General features: G+C 43.1%; 2 protein-coding genes across 9 annotated transcripts in view; one reads left to right on the forward strand and one right to left on the reverse strand.

Annotated features, from left to right (window-relative positions):
* Positions 1-10,722, reverse strand: part of P4ha1 (prolyl 4-hydroxylase subunit alpha 1) — a 139,830-nt gene extending 129,108 nt beyond the window's left edge. For 4 of the 5 annotated variants that reach the window (XR_005871251.1, XR_005871252.1, XM_040732004.1 and 1 more), the window contains exon 1: positions 9,032-10,722. Coding sequence is in view for 3 of the 5 variants with exons in the window: in XM_040732004.1 (XP_040587938.1) it covers positions 9,032-10,593 (1,562 nt within the window). In the remaining 2 variants the exon portion in view is untranslated. The remainder of the gene's footprint in view (positions 1-9,031) is intronic. The other variant, XM_040732006.1, reaches the window with a different exon arrangement.
* Positions 10,723-11,104: 382 nt separating this feature from the next.
* Positions 11,105-16,967, forward strand: part of Septin10 (septin 10) — a 74,871-nt gene continuing 69,008 nt past the window's right edge. For 3 of the 4 annotated variants that reach the window (XM_040732010.1, XM_021227646.2, XM_040732013.1), the window contains exon 1: positions 11,119-11,232. In XM_040732010.1, coding sequence (XP_040587944.1) covers positions 11,203-11,232 — 30 coding nt within the window. In that variant the 5' untranslated portion in view covers positions 11,119-11,202. Of the gene's footprint in view, positions 11,233-16,967 lie in introns of all 4 variants that reach the window. The other variant, XM_040732012.1, reaches the window with a different exon arrangement.

Below are 16,967 nucleotides of genomic sequence, written 5' to 3' on the forward strand. Positions count from 1 at the left end.
GTTTTTCCTCTTTTGGCCCCTTTTAATTTTACAAAAATATCTGTAACCAAGAGGCCATTAATATAAAACAGAAACCATAACAACAACAAGAAGAAAACAGGCATCTAAGGCGCTCAGAAAGTGTGGCATCAGGTTGTCTGTCTTTATAACTGGAAAGTGGAAACAAGGGCATCCAGGCTTGGTGGTGCACAGGGCAAGGGAGCTCTCAGAACAGAAAGACTGTCCTGTCTCAGCTGGAGGACGCAGGCTTGGAGAATCAGAAGGAAGGGCCACGCGTGGTTTCTCTTTCCAGTCTCTTGCCCAACAAGCGCAGCTAAAGGACTTGCCATGCAGAAAAGCTGGCACACATGCCTTGGCCACTCTGAGGTGGGGCCCTGGATTCACCGGGTGGCAAGGCTCCCTAGATGCCTGGGGTCTCAGCAGTGGTAAAGATGTGGGAAGGGGCGACCCCTCTTCTGCCCACACTGCAGCTCCTGCCCTGGTGGCTCCCACAGCCCACAGGCGGTCCTGCTCTGGCTGGAACCTTGCAGGGCTTGGCTGGGAGGACTAAATGGCCCTCTTACCATCAGACGCAGACTCCTTCCCTTTTAAAGAGACCAGAATCATTTTCCTATTCTGAGCATGATCCCTCTTTATGGAAAAGGTCCCAGGTACTTAAACGGACATTTTGTGCACAAAAGAGATCTGTGGGACAGCTGCTGTGCCCTGGGGAACAGATGGGAAGGCTTCAGGGATGAAAGTGACTTTACAATTAATTTATCCTGCTCAAGCCAGCTGAATAGATGACTAATTTCCTCCCAGAAAGTTCTTCCTAAACACCTTGGACAAAGGGCGTCTCTGCAACACAGAGTTCTCTAGATCTGTTTCGACCTGTAGATGAGTTAGCACTGTTTGGCTTCCCAGGAATTTGCATTTAGTTAGTGCACCATTAGACTCCAGACCCCAGTGTTTACCTTTCCCCTACACAGCCACAGGCTCCTTGAAGGATGGCTTGGGCAGAGAATTATAAACTACCACTTTTCTGACAGTACAGATGATTCCTTTCTAAGGAAATCTGGTTGCCATTGTTACCAGGTTTTTTTTTTTTTTTTTTCCACCGTGATCTGGTAATGACTGGAGATTGAAATCAACAGCATGGCCATGTATACATAGGTTAAGCTGTGCTTTGGGGGTGGGTGGGGTGACATTGGCTTTATTTCCAAGGTAACTGTGATCCATGTGGTTCATACCTGCATGGTCTTTATCCTTTGACTGTCGTAGGAATTGCACCCACCTTATCTGTTAGCTGAGCACTGATGGGTAAACTCCACGACTCAGGATCCCATCTTTGTCATGGAATCACAAAGTGTACTTTGAGGACAGTGTCCCATTGTCTTTTGCACAGTGCTTTTCAAACCTACTGGACCTTCCCACTTACAACATTTCTTTCTCCCAGCTTTGGTAGAGGGTGTGTCTAGGTCCTCCTGGAAGACATAGTCAGGTGATAGGTAGGAGAAACACAAAAGATAAATTCCTTTCAACTTTCTCATATTAAATCTTTTGGATTCCTCCCTTTCGGTTAAACCAGGGAAAATTTGACAGCCTACTTTCTTAAATGCTGGGCTCAGGTTTCATTAAACCATCCAATCATAGCTATATGCAGCTCTTCAAAGGCAGCATGTTATACCCAAATCTTGGACATTAGTATCTGTATCAATAGACTTACTCAGTTCCAGTATTTTCTTTCTTTTTAGGTTCTCTTGGATATTCATTTAGGCAGTGTTTAGGCTTCTCCTCTAGAAACAGACTTTGGTTGCATGGATCTGATTCAAAGTTTGAAAGTAATGAGCAGAGACGATGAGACATCCTGGGTATTTCCTCATAGGGCAATTAATAACTCAGGTAAGGTCCATCGACAATAACTGGTGAAGGACCTTACCGGTGTGGAAGATGATGTTTCTGATGACAAGGAAGGAAGGTGGATTCAGGGCTCAAAGTTCTCAGCTTGTCTTTTGTTTCTTTTTTAGTCTGGTTGTTGTTTACAAGGTCTTGCTCTGAGCCTCACAGTGCTGTTACTGTTATAGTCATACTCTGGTCTTTGGCAGCCCTAACAACTAGACTCTGCTACTCATCCTCAACAGGCCAGTTACAAAGAAGTGGCAGAGAAAGGATATTTATTCGAGGGCTACATTGGGAAGAGGAACAGACAAAGAAGCCCAGTGACCATCTGTACTCCATCTTGAGGTTTAAGTGGAGAGTAAGAACTGTGCACAGCTAAGCAATCCTTTCCGTGGTGTGATCCTGGGCATTATTATCAAGAGTTCTGGATTCTTCTGCTAGGTGGTCTGCCAAGTTAGCACCATATGAAATCAAAGACAAGCTCCCGTTCTGGTTGGTACTAGCCTCCATCTTTTCCTTCACCTAGGATATGATTCTTAGGGAAATTTCAATTTCTTGAAGTTGTTGTTCCAACAGTCTTACAGCCAAATGGAGGGATACAAGTGTCTCTTTAGAATACCTTCACCCCTGCCAGGACAGTTGTTAACTATACTCATTTCCTCTCCCCAAAGCTATAATGGATAGGGTCAGAAAAACCAGAGAATTTTTCAAAGAATAAGTTTTGCAATGCCATTGCCTTTCCACTTAAATCTGTGCCCCTCTAATAGTTCTGGTAGCTTACATCAAGCCTCCATGAACCAGCAATTTAGAGAATATTAAAGAGAATTAAACAATGGGAGAACTGTTGCTGAGGCTCCATTTAAAAAATGTAGACAGACTAGAAGAGCTACTGTAAATAATGCTGTTGGCTTTAGCTGTAGAGTTATCCTTGGCTGCGCAGTGTCTGACCCAGGAAAGATTAAAGCAGTGGTATACTGCCTCCCAGGATGGGTGAGTCATGGCAGAGGTGCGTATCTCTGGATTGCTGGGGATGAGTGGCTAGCACAGGGGAAGCTTCTCAGCTACAAAGGCTTTGCTTTTACAAGTAATCATAATGCCCATAAAAATTTTCAAATATATTATACATACATGTGCACTCTAGCTACAAAACTGAAGAAAAAATACACATATATGCAGGCAGGGAGAGCCAACAGAATTGTGACCTAATACAAAAATCAACACTTTATTTAAACTATTGAGCTTTTTTTTGTGTTTATTTTTAATTACTCAGTTGTGCAGTTCTTTGGGGTGAACTACTGTTAATGTCAGGAGGCTGGACGCATCACTGGGGAAAACTTTTTCCTCTCAGAAGCAAACAGTTACCAGTATGGGAAATTTCCAGGTCACTGCCAAGGATGTTTAGTTCTAGTTACTAAATTGCAAGCAAAGAGACCAGAAAAGGTTTTTGTTGTGGTGGTAGTGGTTTTTCCACAATGGGAATCTAACGTTTGATCATGCTGGGCATGTTTTTTACTGAGCTGAAAGGTATTCTAATGATGACTTCCAGGTTTTGATTAGAACAACATCAAGTTGGGTTAAAATAAACAGACAAAAAACCCCAAACTTATGTGGTCTTTCACCCAGTTTGTGAAGAGTTGGGTAGTGTCATTCTGTTTCAGGCTACCTTTGGTTAAAGCTTTGGTCAGGATGGTTTATTGTTTCTTGACCAAAAGCTAAAAAAAAGTCAAGAAAAAGCATGCTTTAATATGATTAATTTTGCCAGGTAGTGGTGGCACAGGTCTTTAATCCCAGCACTGGGTAGCAGAGGGAGGTGGATTTCTGGGAGTTTGGCCAGCCTGGTCTACAAAATGAGTTTCAGGACAGCCAAGAGAGTTACACAGAGAAACCAAAAACCAAAACCAAACAACAAATAAAATAATTAGTTTTTTTTTCTTTTCAGAGTCTGACTTGTTCTTTTCTTTTTTAAGATTTGTTTATCTTTATGTGTATGAATATTTGCTTGCATGTATGTATGTGTGACTGGTGCCCATGGAGGTCAGAAGGTGGCATTGGATCTTTTGGAACTAATGTTACAGGTGGTCGTGGGTCACGATGTGGGTGCTGTGACTTGAAGCTGGGTCTCTTGGAAGGGCATCATGTGCTCTTAACTGCTGAGCCATCCCTCCATCCCTTGGTTTGATATTTTCAAAGACGTCAGTGTTCTGTGTCATGAGGTCCATCACCATGTTTAAAATGACTTCTAGAAACTTCTTTATAAGGAGCAATGTAGTCAAAGACACACATATATGTATATATGAAATAGATGTATATATTGTGAAAAAAGAAACAACAAAAAAACCGCCGTCTTCCCCAAATTTCTCTAGGATACACTAAGCTTTATTTTTCTATACCATTTTTTAGGGGGCATTCCACAGAATCAGTAGCTATTTGCATTCTCGGCTGTACTTAGAATAATAAAAAAGGCTAGCATTTTGTGCCAAGAGTATGTAACTGAGTCATCCTATAAGGCACAATTTTTTTATAATTGAACTTAGTCGTTGAATCTTTTAAATTGCTCACATAGAAAACGTCCTAATAAAGCTGATTTTACCTACAGGGTTGGAATAAAGGACTGTTCTTTTGATTAAGTAGCAGATGATGTGGTTGGCTGGCATTTAAGAGCTGTATTGCATGAAAAGTATTTTTTTATTCACTTAGTATGTCTGCTATTGAATTATCCATATGGTTAATGCTAGAAAACAGTAAATGCTTCCATTTAAGGAGGCGCTTACATAGCATCTTAACACGGAAAGCACTAAGCTAGGGTGAGGCGCTAGCTACACATTCTTCAACAGGACATTAAAGTGGAAAAGCGGGAAACCGACAAACAATAGGAAAGCCCCTTCAGATGGAACTGGCATTTAAAAAGATGATCAAGGGGAAAATGGAAGAGGAAATGGTGTATAAACAATCCAACCACTGTATCTTGAGAAACAATTCACATGGAATCCTCATTCTCGACCCTTCATCATTAGGTATCTTATAAAGATTTGACTAATTACCAAAAACCGCTTTTGTGGTTATTTTCCATCCCTTTTAAAGAATTTATGTGAACATATGTGTGTGCATGGGTACACAGAGAGGCCAGTAGAGGGTGGTGGATCCCTTGGTAGCAGGAGTTATAAATAGCTGAGCTGCCAGATGTGTAGGGAACTGAACTTAAGGGAGTCCTCTGGAAGAGCAGCAAGCACTCTCCACTGCTGTACCATCTCTCCAGACTCCTCCTCATCTTTTTAATCAATACACAGGTTAATAGGCGCCATTATGACATTTTTACATGTGTAATGTACACTTCGCTTATATTCACCCGTGACCCTTTCTTGTTCCCCTCTACCTTCCTTAGTCCCATTTCTTTTTTGTTTTTTTGTTTTTACGAGACAGGGTTTCTCTGTATTGTTTTGGAGGCTGTCGGTCCAGCCTGGCCTCGAACTCACAGATATCCGCCTGCCTCTGCCTCCCGAGTGTTGGGATTAAAGGCGTGCGCCACCACCGCCCGGCCCTTAGTCCCATTTCTTGAAATAGTTTCCCTTCTACTTACTTCATGTATGTGGGTGTATATATATTTATATATATACACATAATCTAAATTCTCCATGAGTGAAGACATGGAACACTTCTGAGTGTAGTTTATCTAGATTAACATGATTTCAGTTTCATACATCTTCCTACAGCTGGCATAATTTAAAAGAACACTGGTTTTCAGCAAATTACCAGAGTATTTGATTTTGAGATTCACCTTGTGATCTTTACCATTGATTAATTAACTTGACAGATCTAGATCCACCCAGGTTGCCTGTGAGAATTCCCTTGATTAGGTCAGCCTCTATTCATGCCTCCACATGCACTGTACCGACGGAGCCGTTTCTCACCCTCCAAAGAGACTCATTCATCACTGCTGCCAAACAACTGCAGTTGTTCAAGAAAAATCTGATAATTTCATGTACAGGAAAGACAAAGGAAGGAAAGGAAGACACTCTAGGCCCTGAACCTTCATTTTCTACCTATAGTTTGGGACATTGTAGCCCATATCCTTAGTGAGTAGAAAAGAATCAAATAACATTGAAACTTTGAAAAGTATTTTGCAAACCATAAAACACTGTCTATGTAAAGTAGCTAAAGAACTACAGACTTAAGACAATTCAATTTCTACTATCAACATTTTATTTTGACAACATTTACAGACTCTTAGGCTCACAAACTTTCACTTATTTAAAAAGCAAAAGACAAACATCACATTCCAATATTTCAGGTGTGAATAAACTAGTACCACATTAGCTGTGTTTTCTATACCATAAAAGCAAACTGACATTCACAGTTACAAGTGTACCTGGAAGACACATGAACAAACTTGTTTTTTTAAATTACCAGTCTCTTGTTAATATTAATATATTGCCACTATTGGGAGATATAACTTCACAATTATCAAATTATACAAATCATTTTTTTCTACTCCTGATTTGTAAACTGAAAAGAGGAATGGAATTAAGTAGCTTAAAATGTTACACTTACTGTACAAAGTACATTATGACCAGGAATGCTAGGAGTTCCCTCTTTTCTGTGTTTTTAAGTTTAAATTTATTAATTTTGTGTCTGTATGTATACCATGTATGTGAGAACAGGAATGCACATGCCATGGCGCACACGTGGAAGTTGCAGGATAATTTTCAGGAGTGAGTTCTCTCCTTCCACTGTGGGTTCTAGGCTCAAACTCAGGCCTTCAAGCTTGTAAGACAACCACTTTATCTATGGAGCTGTCTGGCAGCCCAGGAATGACTCCAGAAAATTTAAATGTTTCATCATAGTTTTAAGCCTTTAGCCTGAAAAGACAGTTAAATGATGTATTTACTTGGTATCTAAAAATCTAGAAAATTATAGATTTTATTCAATTAATTACTAGCATACTTGTGAAGGGATTAATAATGACTGTTCAATAGAGGCTTTACGTGGTTCTGAAACATCTACTTGTATAGTTGCCTTAAGTGGAATTAAGTCCTGGATGGGAATTGTAAGCTTATTCTGCACTGAATATAGTTAGCATCTATACATGGAACATGCGATTGTTTTTTACACTGGTTTTTCACTTGTATATACAAAAAAGTGCTTATTAATGTACGCAATCTACTTCTTAAATCCTAAGACAAAGATAAAGGCACATAAGTGGATAACAACTTATGTGTGTGTGTAGTGCAGGCACGAGAATGTTTGGGAGCACCCGTGTGTGTGCTTATTCTGAGGCCAGAGTAGAATGTCAGGTGACTTCCTCTATGCCTTCCTTATTGCCTTGAAGTCCCTGTTTCAGGTAGGCTGGTGGGCCACTGGACTCTCAGTCTCTGCCTGTCTCATCTTCTGATGGTGGGTTATATACAGGCACCCTCAACTATGCTTAGTCTCTTATATGGGTGCTGGGGATTCAAACACAGGTAGGTCCTCATCTTGCAGAACAAGCGCTCATACACCACCACCCCCAGCCATCTCCCTTAGCCACTGCTTATGCATTTCATATGAGTATCTTCAATCCACATTTAAACAATTTGAGAGAGAGGTGACAAATCCATTAGAAATCTCTATGACTTGGGAAAGTTAGTTAAGGATAACACATTACAGCTCTCTACAACCATGTAGTCTCTTTCACTCTGTGGCTGCTCACTGCCTATCTTGTAGGCTGGAACAACTTAGGTTGCAGTAATCATATCAGAAACATTAAGAAGGATTTGGTCGTCTCTTACAGAAGTTTCTAATCCTGTTACAAGATTTAATGTTTGAGTTAAACTTTAAAGTAATTATAAAGCAATTTACTCTAACAGAAATGAATGGAATGTAATTAAGGATCACAGTTACAAAAGTATATTTTAAGGAATAGTATTTTTCATTTATACATAAGGAAATTCAATAGCTAGCAGCATTGAAATACGAAATGGTTCCATTTCTCTTTCCTTTTATAAAGTAAAATAAATTTGCCCATTTTTAAATAGGCAAACTGTTTAGCTTTTCAGTAACTTACCCAATAACTCTTTGAGTAGACAGAAAGAAATGTAGGAAAAGTGAAATATTTTGAACATTTGTAAAATGTTGCTAGGAAGCATAGAGACTATGAATGAATGTATTAATAAAATTAAATGTCTCTTATATGAGAACCATATTAAGTTGATTTAATAACTACTTCACAGAAGCATAGGGTATTAATACTTATGCTGACTTTTGCTATTTTCTAAACAAGAAAAGGTTTGCTAAGTAATATGTAAATCAGTCTAAGTATTATAAGCTTCATCAAAAAGAATCCCCAGAGTACAAATCACAGAAAGGTTAGAATTTCAGAGTAGCAAAACAAGTTAGTGATAGTCAACAAGACACACATTTAAAAAAAGTACCATAGATTGTTAAGTGTCCTCTATTTAAATAAAAATTTGTGATTTAGTAATGTACCGTATATTGAATAGTGTTATAATAGGCACAAACAAGACTACAGTAACTCAAAAGCAAATGCTGCTTATTTCTTCAGTTCGGTGATTACAACTGAAATTGGTTTTAAAAAAACAGAACTGCTACTTACAATATCAGTAAGATACCAACAGGATTCCCATCTCAATTCCTGTATTTCTCATTTGTAGTTTCACATTTCATCTCTGACCTGGACCTTCTTTAGCCCCTGGAGCAAACTCGAACAGTAAAAGAACAGGACGTCCTGTTCACTCACAAACATTACCATTTTGCAAACATTTTACCAAATGTTTGCATTAACATACAGTTTGCATTTTCTGATGTCCTAAGAGTAACTTAGAAAACAGGCTTGATAGTCCTCACTGTGCAAGGTATCTAATGATGGTTCAAGCAAAGGGGCTCTTAGTCATCAATCAATTCCAGTTCTCATGAGTTCCAGGGTACAAGGGCAGGTGGGGGAAAGAGGCACAGATCAACGTATAATGAATCATTTAAGACATTCTCTTGCCCCTGAATGCTATCTTGGAAGGATTACTACAGCTCCACCCCAAGCCTGCAAGTTAAAATACATAATTTACCCTGCACTTTCTGGTTCCCCTTTCTCACCCACAGCCAGAATTAGTCTACCTTGAAGACAGCTAAACCTTAGCATTTCTAGCACGAATTATTTTTTTACCCAAACACATTGGACTTCGGTCTCAGTTTGAAGGATGAGTAGCCTTTAAGAGACCTTTCCTCCTCCTCCTCTTCTTCCTCCAGCGTCTGCTCAGCATCCTTGAAGGAGGGCGTGGTGTGAATGATCTGGGTTCGGAATCGGATTTTGTTGAGTCGTGGTTTCATCCGTCCACTGGAGCTGCCCAAGGCTTTGCGACCTGAATCTTTGGCTTTGCCACCGGTCCATCCCTCGGCGATGTGGTGGTGGTGGTGATGGTGATGTTCAGTGCCATCTTCCACGCCCTGGGAGAGTTTGTAAGTGAGGATGTGTGAAGGGAGCACCTTTGAAAGTCTCCAGCGCCCACTGCCGCGACCCGTGCCACTGTCCCCATCCTCTTCGTCTATGGACCCTACCAGGTTCTTTATCTCCTCTGCGATGCTCTCACTCAGGTACTGAGAGGCCTTTTTCCCGCTGTAGTCCCTGATGTCCACATCCGCGTCGTAGGCCCCCACGAGTAACTTCACCACCTCTACGTGGCCGTGCATGGCGGCCAAATGGAGGGCCGTGTAGCCTCCGCTCGACTTGGCATTGATGTTCACTGGCAGGTGGTGTTTGCTGGCAAAGTTGACCAACATGGCCAGAAGCTCCTGCCTGCCGTGCTTGGCGGCCCAGTGGAGACAGGTGAAGCCGGTGATGAAGTCTCGCTTCGACAGCAGGCCGGGCTCGCAAGTGAGCAGCCCTTCTAGGCTGTCCCACTTGCCCTCCGAAGCCGAGAGCATCCAGGCGTGCTCCAGAGGGTCCAGCGTAACCGAGCCCCCACCGGTGCTCTCGTCTTCAGCGGACGACGAAGCCAAGGATGCGCTGTCGGAGTCGCCCCCTCCTCTGCTGCTGCGACCTCCTACGGAGAAGCTCCCAGCGCTCCCGTCCCCGGGACACAAGCTCCTCTTTAGCTGAGGGGAGCTGCCCATCACCAGGTCCCGAAAGTTCTGACGGGCCGATCTCGGCGTACTGGGCCCACCAAGGGAACTGCCCCCTTCAGCCTCCTCGCCTCCGCCGCCGTGGGGAGGGAGCTTCAGGTTCTCGCTGGGCCCGGGGACTGACGCCCAGGGCATGGCCTGGACCTCCTGTGGCGAGTCCTTATGCTGGGCCCCACTTTGAGCAGGAGACAGAGGCTCCGGGTCGCTCACTTCGCCCCCCAGCCCGAGAGACAGCTGTGGATCCGCCTCCACCTGGAGCCGGCTGCCCTCGCATGGCTCGGCTGGAAGGTCCGGGACTTCAGGCTCCTCGGTCACCTCGATACGCGGTGGGTCCTGGGGGAGTGAGGCCTCGATCGGAGGGGACCCCCCTTTACGGAACCTCTTCTTGAGATGCACATACTTGGTACCGTCCGCGGGGTCGGTGCGCACGGTGGCCACCGCGTTGACCAGTTCCTTGAAGTGTTCGCGGGCGCGGACGCGCTGCTCCCGCTGGCCGCCCAGAGCGTCCCTGAAGTGCTGCACCAATTCCGAGTGTCGGGCCCGGCCCCCGCGCTCGGCGAGAAAGCGCACGACCGCCTCGGAGCTCGGTTCTAGTGGCCCCTCCATTCCGCAGCTCAGCTCCTCGGGCCCGGGATGGCTCAGCCCGACACCATAGCCGCCGCGCGTCGGGAGAACCTGGAGTGCGACCGGGTGCACGCGACGCCAGCTTCAGAGTCGGAGTCCCGCGGGCGCAGTCACCGCCTCACTGGGGCAGTGTCCCAGCAGACACGCCCCACCACGCCCACTTCCGTTGGGGCTTCAATCTCTGCGCCAGGCTGCGGCCCGAGGCCCCGCCCACTTCCGGGCTCCGCGCGGGCCGGCAATCACTGTTTCCGTCTGTGGCGGGGCGTCGAGGCGCCCAGCGTTGTCTTCAAGTCCCACATTTCGGGTCACCTCCCTACCCCTTCCCCTGCTCACTGGCTTTTCGTCTAAAACGTCCGGGGGCGGGGGGCGGGCACACCCGGGAGAGGCTCACCCGGAGCGCGGGAAACTCCTGGCAGTGACGGCCGTGCTCCCGCCCCCGCCGGCCCTGGCCCCGCCCATTAACGGCTGCGGGTCGCCCGGCACGCCCCGCGCCCCGCCGGTTACGCCCAGCGGGTCTCTTTGCGAAGCCGCCGGGGACGTGCGTTTGGGTTCGGCCTGAGACCACCGTTTTCGCGACGTCTCACCAGGGCTATGGCCTCTTTGGACGAGGTGCGGCAGCTGGTGAGCCCGCGCCCTTGTGTGTTCCCCGGTCCCGGCGGAACTCCCTGCGTCCCCGCCCCGCCCGGTCGTCTCTGGGCCAGCCGGCGGGATTGTGACCCGTGCGGCTGCGGGACTCCCGCGTGGCGTGGAGAGAGGGCTCCCTGCTGCCCCAGGGCGAGGGCTGAGGAGCTGTGCCGAGCAGCCGAATTGGGGTGGTGGTGGTGGTGTATATTTGCCAGGCTTCCTGGTCCTGGCCGAAGGGGGGGACTTAATCAAATCCAGGATGATGACTGATGTCTGTCACTTTGTAACGGTTTTTTGAGCAGGCCTTGTCATCCGCCTAGTTTTGGGTAGTTGTGGACACGTACAATGGCTGCTCACCGGGAAGTCGGCTTCCCTAGCTTTTCCAAAACTTGTGGTTTTACCGTATCGCTTGGTGGTTCTGTTTTGCTTTCCCCTCCCGTTGTAATTAAAAGAACGTATGACCGGTTCTATATTTGTGCGTTTCTAATAACTTTTGCATAACTTATCTTGCTTGATATTGGATAGTAAGTCATAGTTATCCGCATGGCCATACTATTTTCATAATACCAATCTCTTGTAATCTTACCTTATTCCCATCATTTTAGGACTGTTCTTGGAGTCTTCCAGATGTTGCATGGGGTAGAAGGGCCTCTCTGTTTCTACTCCCCTAACAGTAGATAAGTTTTCTTTTGCTACTTTAAGAAAACTCCAGTTTTGCTTTATCCAGTATTAATGAAGATAATGCTCTTAATTAAGTATTAAATACTTTGCCATTGGTAGCATTTTCGAAGGATTGTTAATCTCAAGCAATATTACTCCAATAAACATTTCTCAAATAACTTCCTACTTATCTGAAACTAGTGACTCTTATTATCTTTTTGTGCTTCATTTTAGTTGTAGAACTTATTTCAATAGCCTGGAATAAAAATAATACAAAATAGATAAATGCTATAATTCCTGTGTGAAGTTGAACCATGACCACTCACATCAAAATAAAACAAAACGAAACAAACCCATCGTATTCTTTAGCTATAGAAACCTTACTGGCCACACTCTCATGAAAAGTATTATCACTCTTTAGTGATTTACCTGTACTATCTAATTCTTCAGCATGATGAAACCTTGATTTCTTCTTGGATGTCTGCTCATTAACACAATCTCCCCCCAAATACTATACATTGGACACTAACTGCATTCTCATCTATCGCCATATTTGCTATGATAATGTCTGCTGTGGGTGAATTATTTGATATCTACATGCAAATGGAGTTTTACATTTTAAATCTTTTTATTGCTTCATGTAGGAAGAGGTTTATATTATGGCTCATAAATTTTTATAGAAAGCTGAAAACATTGGAATTAGCATTTACAGGTGAAATTCTGCCGTGAAGATACATGCTCTCCCGAGGAGCAACAGTGATAGTTTTAGCAGCTCTTCTTTACATTGGTTTTGCTTTAGTTAAATGAATCTGGGAAGTCTAGATATGGTGGCTTCCCCAGCATCTTCAGGATCCTTTAGGCAGCCACAGTTCATAAGGCTAAGGGGCTTACCAAAGATAAGGCAGGAGAACTGAAGGCGTCTCCTGACTTCTTTCTCCTCTTAATCAGGTCAGGTTTTTGCTTCAGCAGAGCATATACTGAAACTGGAATGCAGATTTGGAGACTTCCATATTTTTCTATTTTGGGGGCAGAGGGACCAATAGGATTCAATATAGGGTCAAGGAAGACTGAAAAGTGAATAGTATCAAAGATTATCATGTACATGTTTGAAAATGTCTTATTGAAAACCATTATTTTATAATAATGATAATAAAGAAACCAGACTAAGGTTATAGTGATACATAACTCTAAGCACTTGGGGTGACAGGGGGCATGGGGTATGTGTGGAGGATGAGGCAGGAGCATCATAAATTCAAGGGCATCTTAGGCTACATAGTGACTTCAGGACTGGCCTGGATTAGGTAGAGAGACATTATGTCAAGAAACAAAACAAGCAGGGTTGAAGGGGTAGGGGAGGGTGGGTGTCGGTGACACACACCTTTAATCCCAGCATTGGGAGGAAGAGGCAGACAGATCTCAGTGAGTTCAAGGCCATCTCGGTCTACAAATCCAGTCCCAGGATGCCAGAAAAGAAACCCTGTCTCAAAAAAACAAACAAAACAAACAAAAAAACAAAACAAAAAACAAAACAAAACAAAAAAAAACAAAAACAAAAAACAAAACAAAAACAAAAAACCCCAAAAAACCCAAAAACAAAAAAACCAACCAAACAAAACAAAAAACAACAACAAAAAACCAAAGCAACACAAATGAAAAAACCAAAACAAGAACTAAAATTCTCAGTTTATTTTACCTTCAGTGTTGGCCATATTTATGAAAACTATGAGAAATCCTTTTTTTGGCTAGTTATATATGGAAAGAGGTCTCATACATTGGATAAGTATAGAATCCATTCACAGATACCTAAATATTTTGTGAATTGTCTATACTTCATAGACAAAGAAATATTATGAACAGTGATATTTTTGTTTGACTGCATGTGTATTACCTAGAATAGTTTTGAAAATTCAAATAGATGTCTTATTGTTTGTTACTAAGGTAGTACTGTATGTACAGATGAGAAACATTACTCACAGATTTCTTATTTAGTTGAGTCATCAGTGGCAGTCTCCATGGATAGACTGCCCGGATTAGGTGGTCTGTGGCCATGTCTGTAAGGACTGTCTTGATTGTTAGTTGATGTGAGAAGATCCCAACTCACTGTTGGCAGTGCCATCTCTGGCAGAAGAGAAACAAAAGAATGGATCTTGTTTTCTAAGATACAGTTTGCTAGTCTGTGCTTATGGTTGGGGAACGAGACCACTATATAATGATTATTGAAAGGTTTGTACTGGTTCCTATAATTTTGCTTTTGCACTGTTTTCCTAGATCTCTTTTGATTTGTTGGTCTGGTATTTATTTTCCTCCATGACCTTTTGGGTATATTCTCTGCAGTGTTCCTTCCATTATCCTTTTATTTGGCTTACTCGTCATAAATTCCATTAGTTTGTTTTAATCTGTAAAATTTTAATTTTCCCTCCAATTAGGATAGGTAGTTTTGCTGTGTATAACAGTCTGGATTGACGGTTTTTTGTCTTTCAGAACTCAAAATAAGCCCTTCTTGACTTAAAATTTTGTATTAAATTATCCGCTGTTATTACACTTGGTTTACTTAGTTGCAGTAATTAAACATGCTGACCAAAGGAAACTTGGGGGAGGAATGGATTTATTTGGTTTACACTTCCAAGGCACAGTGCATAAATGAAGCAAATCAGGGTGGGAACCACGTAGGAACACTGCTTGCTCACATTTAGATTTGCTCCGCTAGTTTTCTTATAGAACCACCCACCCAGTCCCAACAGTATCTCACAGCCATGGGACTCCCTCAAATGACTCTAGTCGACAGCTGAAGTTAGCTAAGAAAAGCACCCTTTCTTTATTATGGTTTTAGAGTTTTAACTATGACCTTGAGAGTTTTGTCCTTTCCATTTGGCGTTCTGTGTAGGCTTCTTGTATCTGGATGAGTACCACTTTCTAGACTGGGAAATTTTTTAAATAAATTCTTTATTTACCTATAGCAGGATTCTTTTGTTTCCATAATTCATAGATTTGGTCTTTTCTCCCCCTATTGACTCTTGTTGAATGATCCAGTTCCTCCTCTTTGTCTTCAAGCTCTGATACTGTTTTTCACATTATCACACTGCTGATGAAGTTTGCCACTGGGCTTCTCATTTGGTTTACTGCATTTTTTTCTTTTCAGCATCATTCAGTTTGTCTTTTCTTCATCAATTTTCTCTTTCTTAAGTCTGTTTCCATACCTTGAATTCACTTAATTATTTTAGTGCTTTTATTCTCTTGGGGTGCCTTCATGTCTTTGAGGTTTTGAACACTCCCTCTCTTCCTCCCTCCCTCTCTCCCTCCTTCTTTTCTTCCATTTTTTTTGTACCTCAAGTTACCCCCCCATCCCTGCTTTTCTTTTGCTGTGGGATTGGCACTCAGAGCTGTGGGCACCGTCCCTGGTCTTCCCCTGAGAGTCAGCAACTATCAGTGGTAACAGTCACTATCCAGTGTCAACATGCCCTTGGCTGGACTCCGCTTCTGAAATCACAAGCTATGGCTTTCCAGGCCTGGGTGCCCTGGTCTGGTTCACCTCTAACTTACTTTCCACTTCCACTTACCTTCTCTGTATGTTTGAGCCCTGTATGCTGGGGTACCCTACTCTGGTCACATCCTGCCTGCTTTCCACATCTTATATGTGTTATGGGCCCTCACATGCCTGGATACCCTTCCCCGAGTCAGCTACGCCTTCTTTCTTCTGAAACCTCTGCCCTGTATTGTTTTGCTGATCCCACATACCTGGGTGTCCTACTCTGCCCATTTCTCACCTATGCTGTGTTGTTGTGGGTCCTTAGTTAGGTATAGGTACCTGGGCCCCCCCCACTTTCTTTGTATCAAGTCCAGTCTGTGTCCCACTCCTACCACTTCTGCTGACTGAACTTTTTTGTTCTTTGAACGTTTCCCACAGGAGATGTAAGGGAGCTGTGTTTCAAAGCTTACTGCCTTTATTATTCTCCAGAGCATGGATATGAGGAGTTAGCTACTATACTCCTCATTGCTGTGTTTCAAAACTTACTGCCTTTATTATTCTCCAGAACATGAACATGAGGAGTTAGCTACTATACTCCTCATTGCTGCACTGTTTTCCTTTATGCTTTTCACTCACTCAAACTGCTGTCTGTATACTCACCTCTCTTGTTTGTAGTCGTCCCTGCAGCCCTGCCTTCCTCAAGGCTTCTGAGTTAGCTCCTATAATTTTCTAGTTTAGGCCTGTTGAAACTCTGGGTGATTTCAGTATCCATTTAGATTATCCTTTCAGACTTTGCCTTTGCAGTATTTGACCTTCTTTCTTTCAGTATTCTTTTAGATTTTTATACTGCTTTAGCCACTCTTGATAATGGATAATGCCTTGTCTTTGTCATTGCCAAAATTAATACTCTAAGTTTGAGGTCTGTCACTCTGGCTATACCTCCTACCTTGCTTGTTTACTTCCTTAACTGTCCCAGATCCCTCAATTCTTTGATCTAATCTGTTATTTCTAGTTCCCTTTTAGTCCCACTTTGAGTTCATTATTATAGCCATTATAATCATTTCCTTGCACATCTGAACTCCTCCTACTTTGTAATTCTTTCCTGGCAAAATTCCACACTTAAGAACACCAAACTGTTTCTAGGATCCACTTTTGTGCCAGATGGAAGAAATCATAATCATGTTTATGATGATGTTTGTGGAAAGATTTAACTGAACAAAGAACACATCCTGAATGGGCTGGGGGCCCATACTGAATATAAGAGAGAAAGCAAACTGAACACCAGCTTCCACCTCCTTCTGCTTCCTAACTGCACATGCAGTGCGACCAGCTGCCATAGATGATTCCCCATCATGACTGATGACTCTAAAACTGTGAGACTAGATAAACCGGTCCTTAAGGTGCTTTTGCTAGGTATTTTGTTACAGCAAGGAGAAAAGTAACAAACCTGTCTGTCACCTTTCTGATAGAGGGAATTACCTGTGACAAGTAAAAGTTTACTTTGACTCAATTTTGGAGGTTTTAGTCCATGACTAGTTTACCTCAGTACATTGGGCATGTGGTAGAGATGCCCATGTTGATAGGGACTGAAGCAAAAGAGAAAGAG

This window comes from Mesocricetus auratus, unplaced genomic scaffold (assembly GCF_017639785.1).
Source record: "Mesocricetus auratus isolate SY011 unplaced genomic scaffold, BCM_Maur_2.0 Super-Scaffold_100027, whole genome shotgun sequence".
In the NCBI taxonomy this organism is placed as follows: domain Eukaryota; kingdom Metazoa; phylum Chordata; class Mammalia; order Rodentia; family Cricetidae; genus Mesocricetus; species Mesocricetus auratus.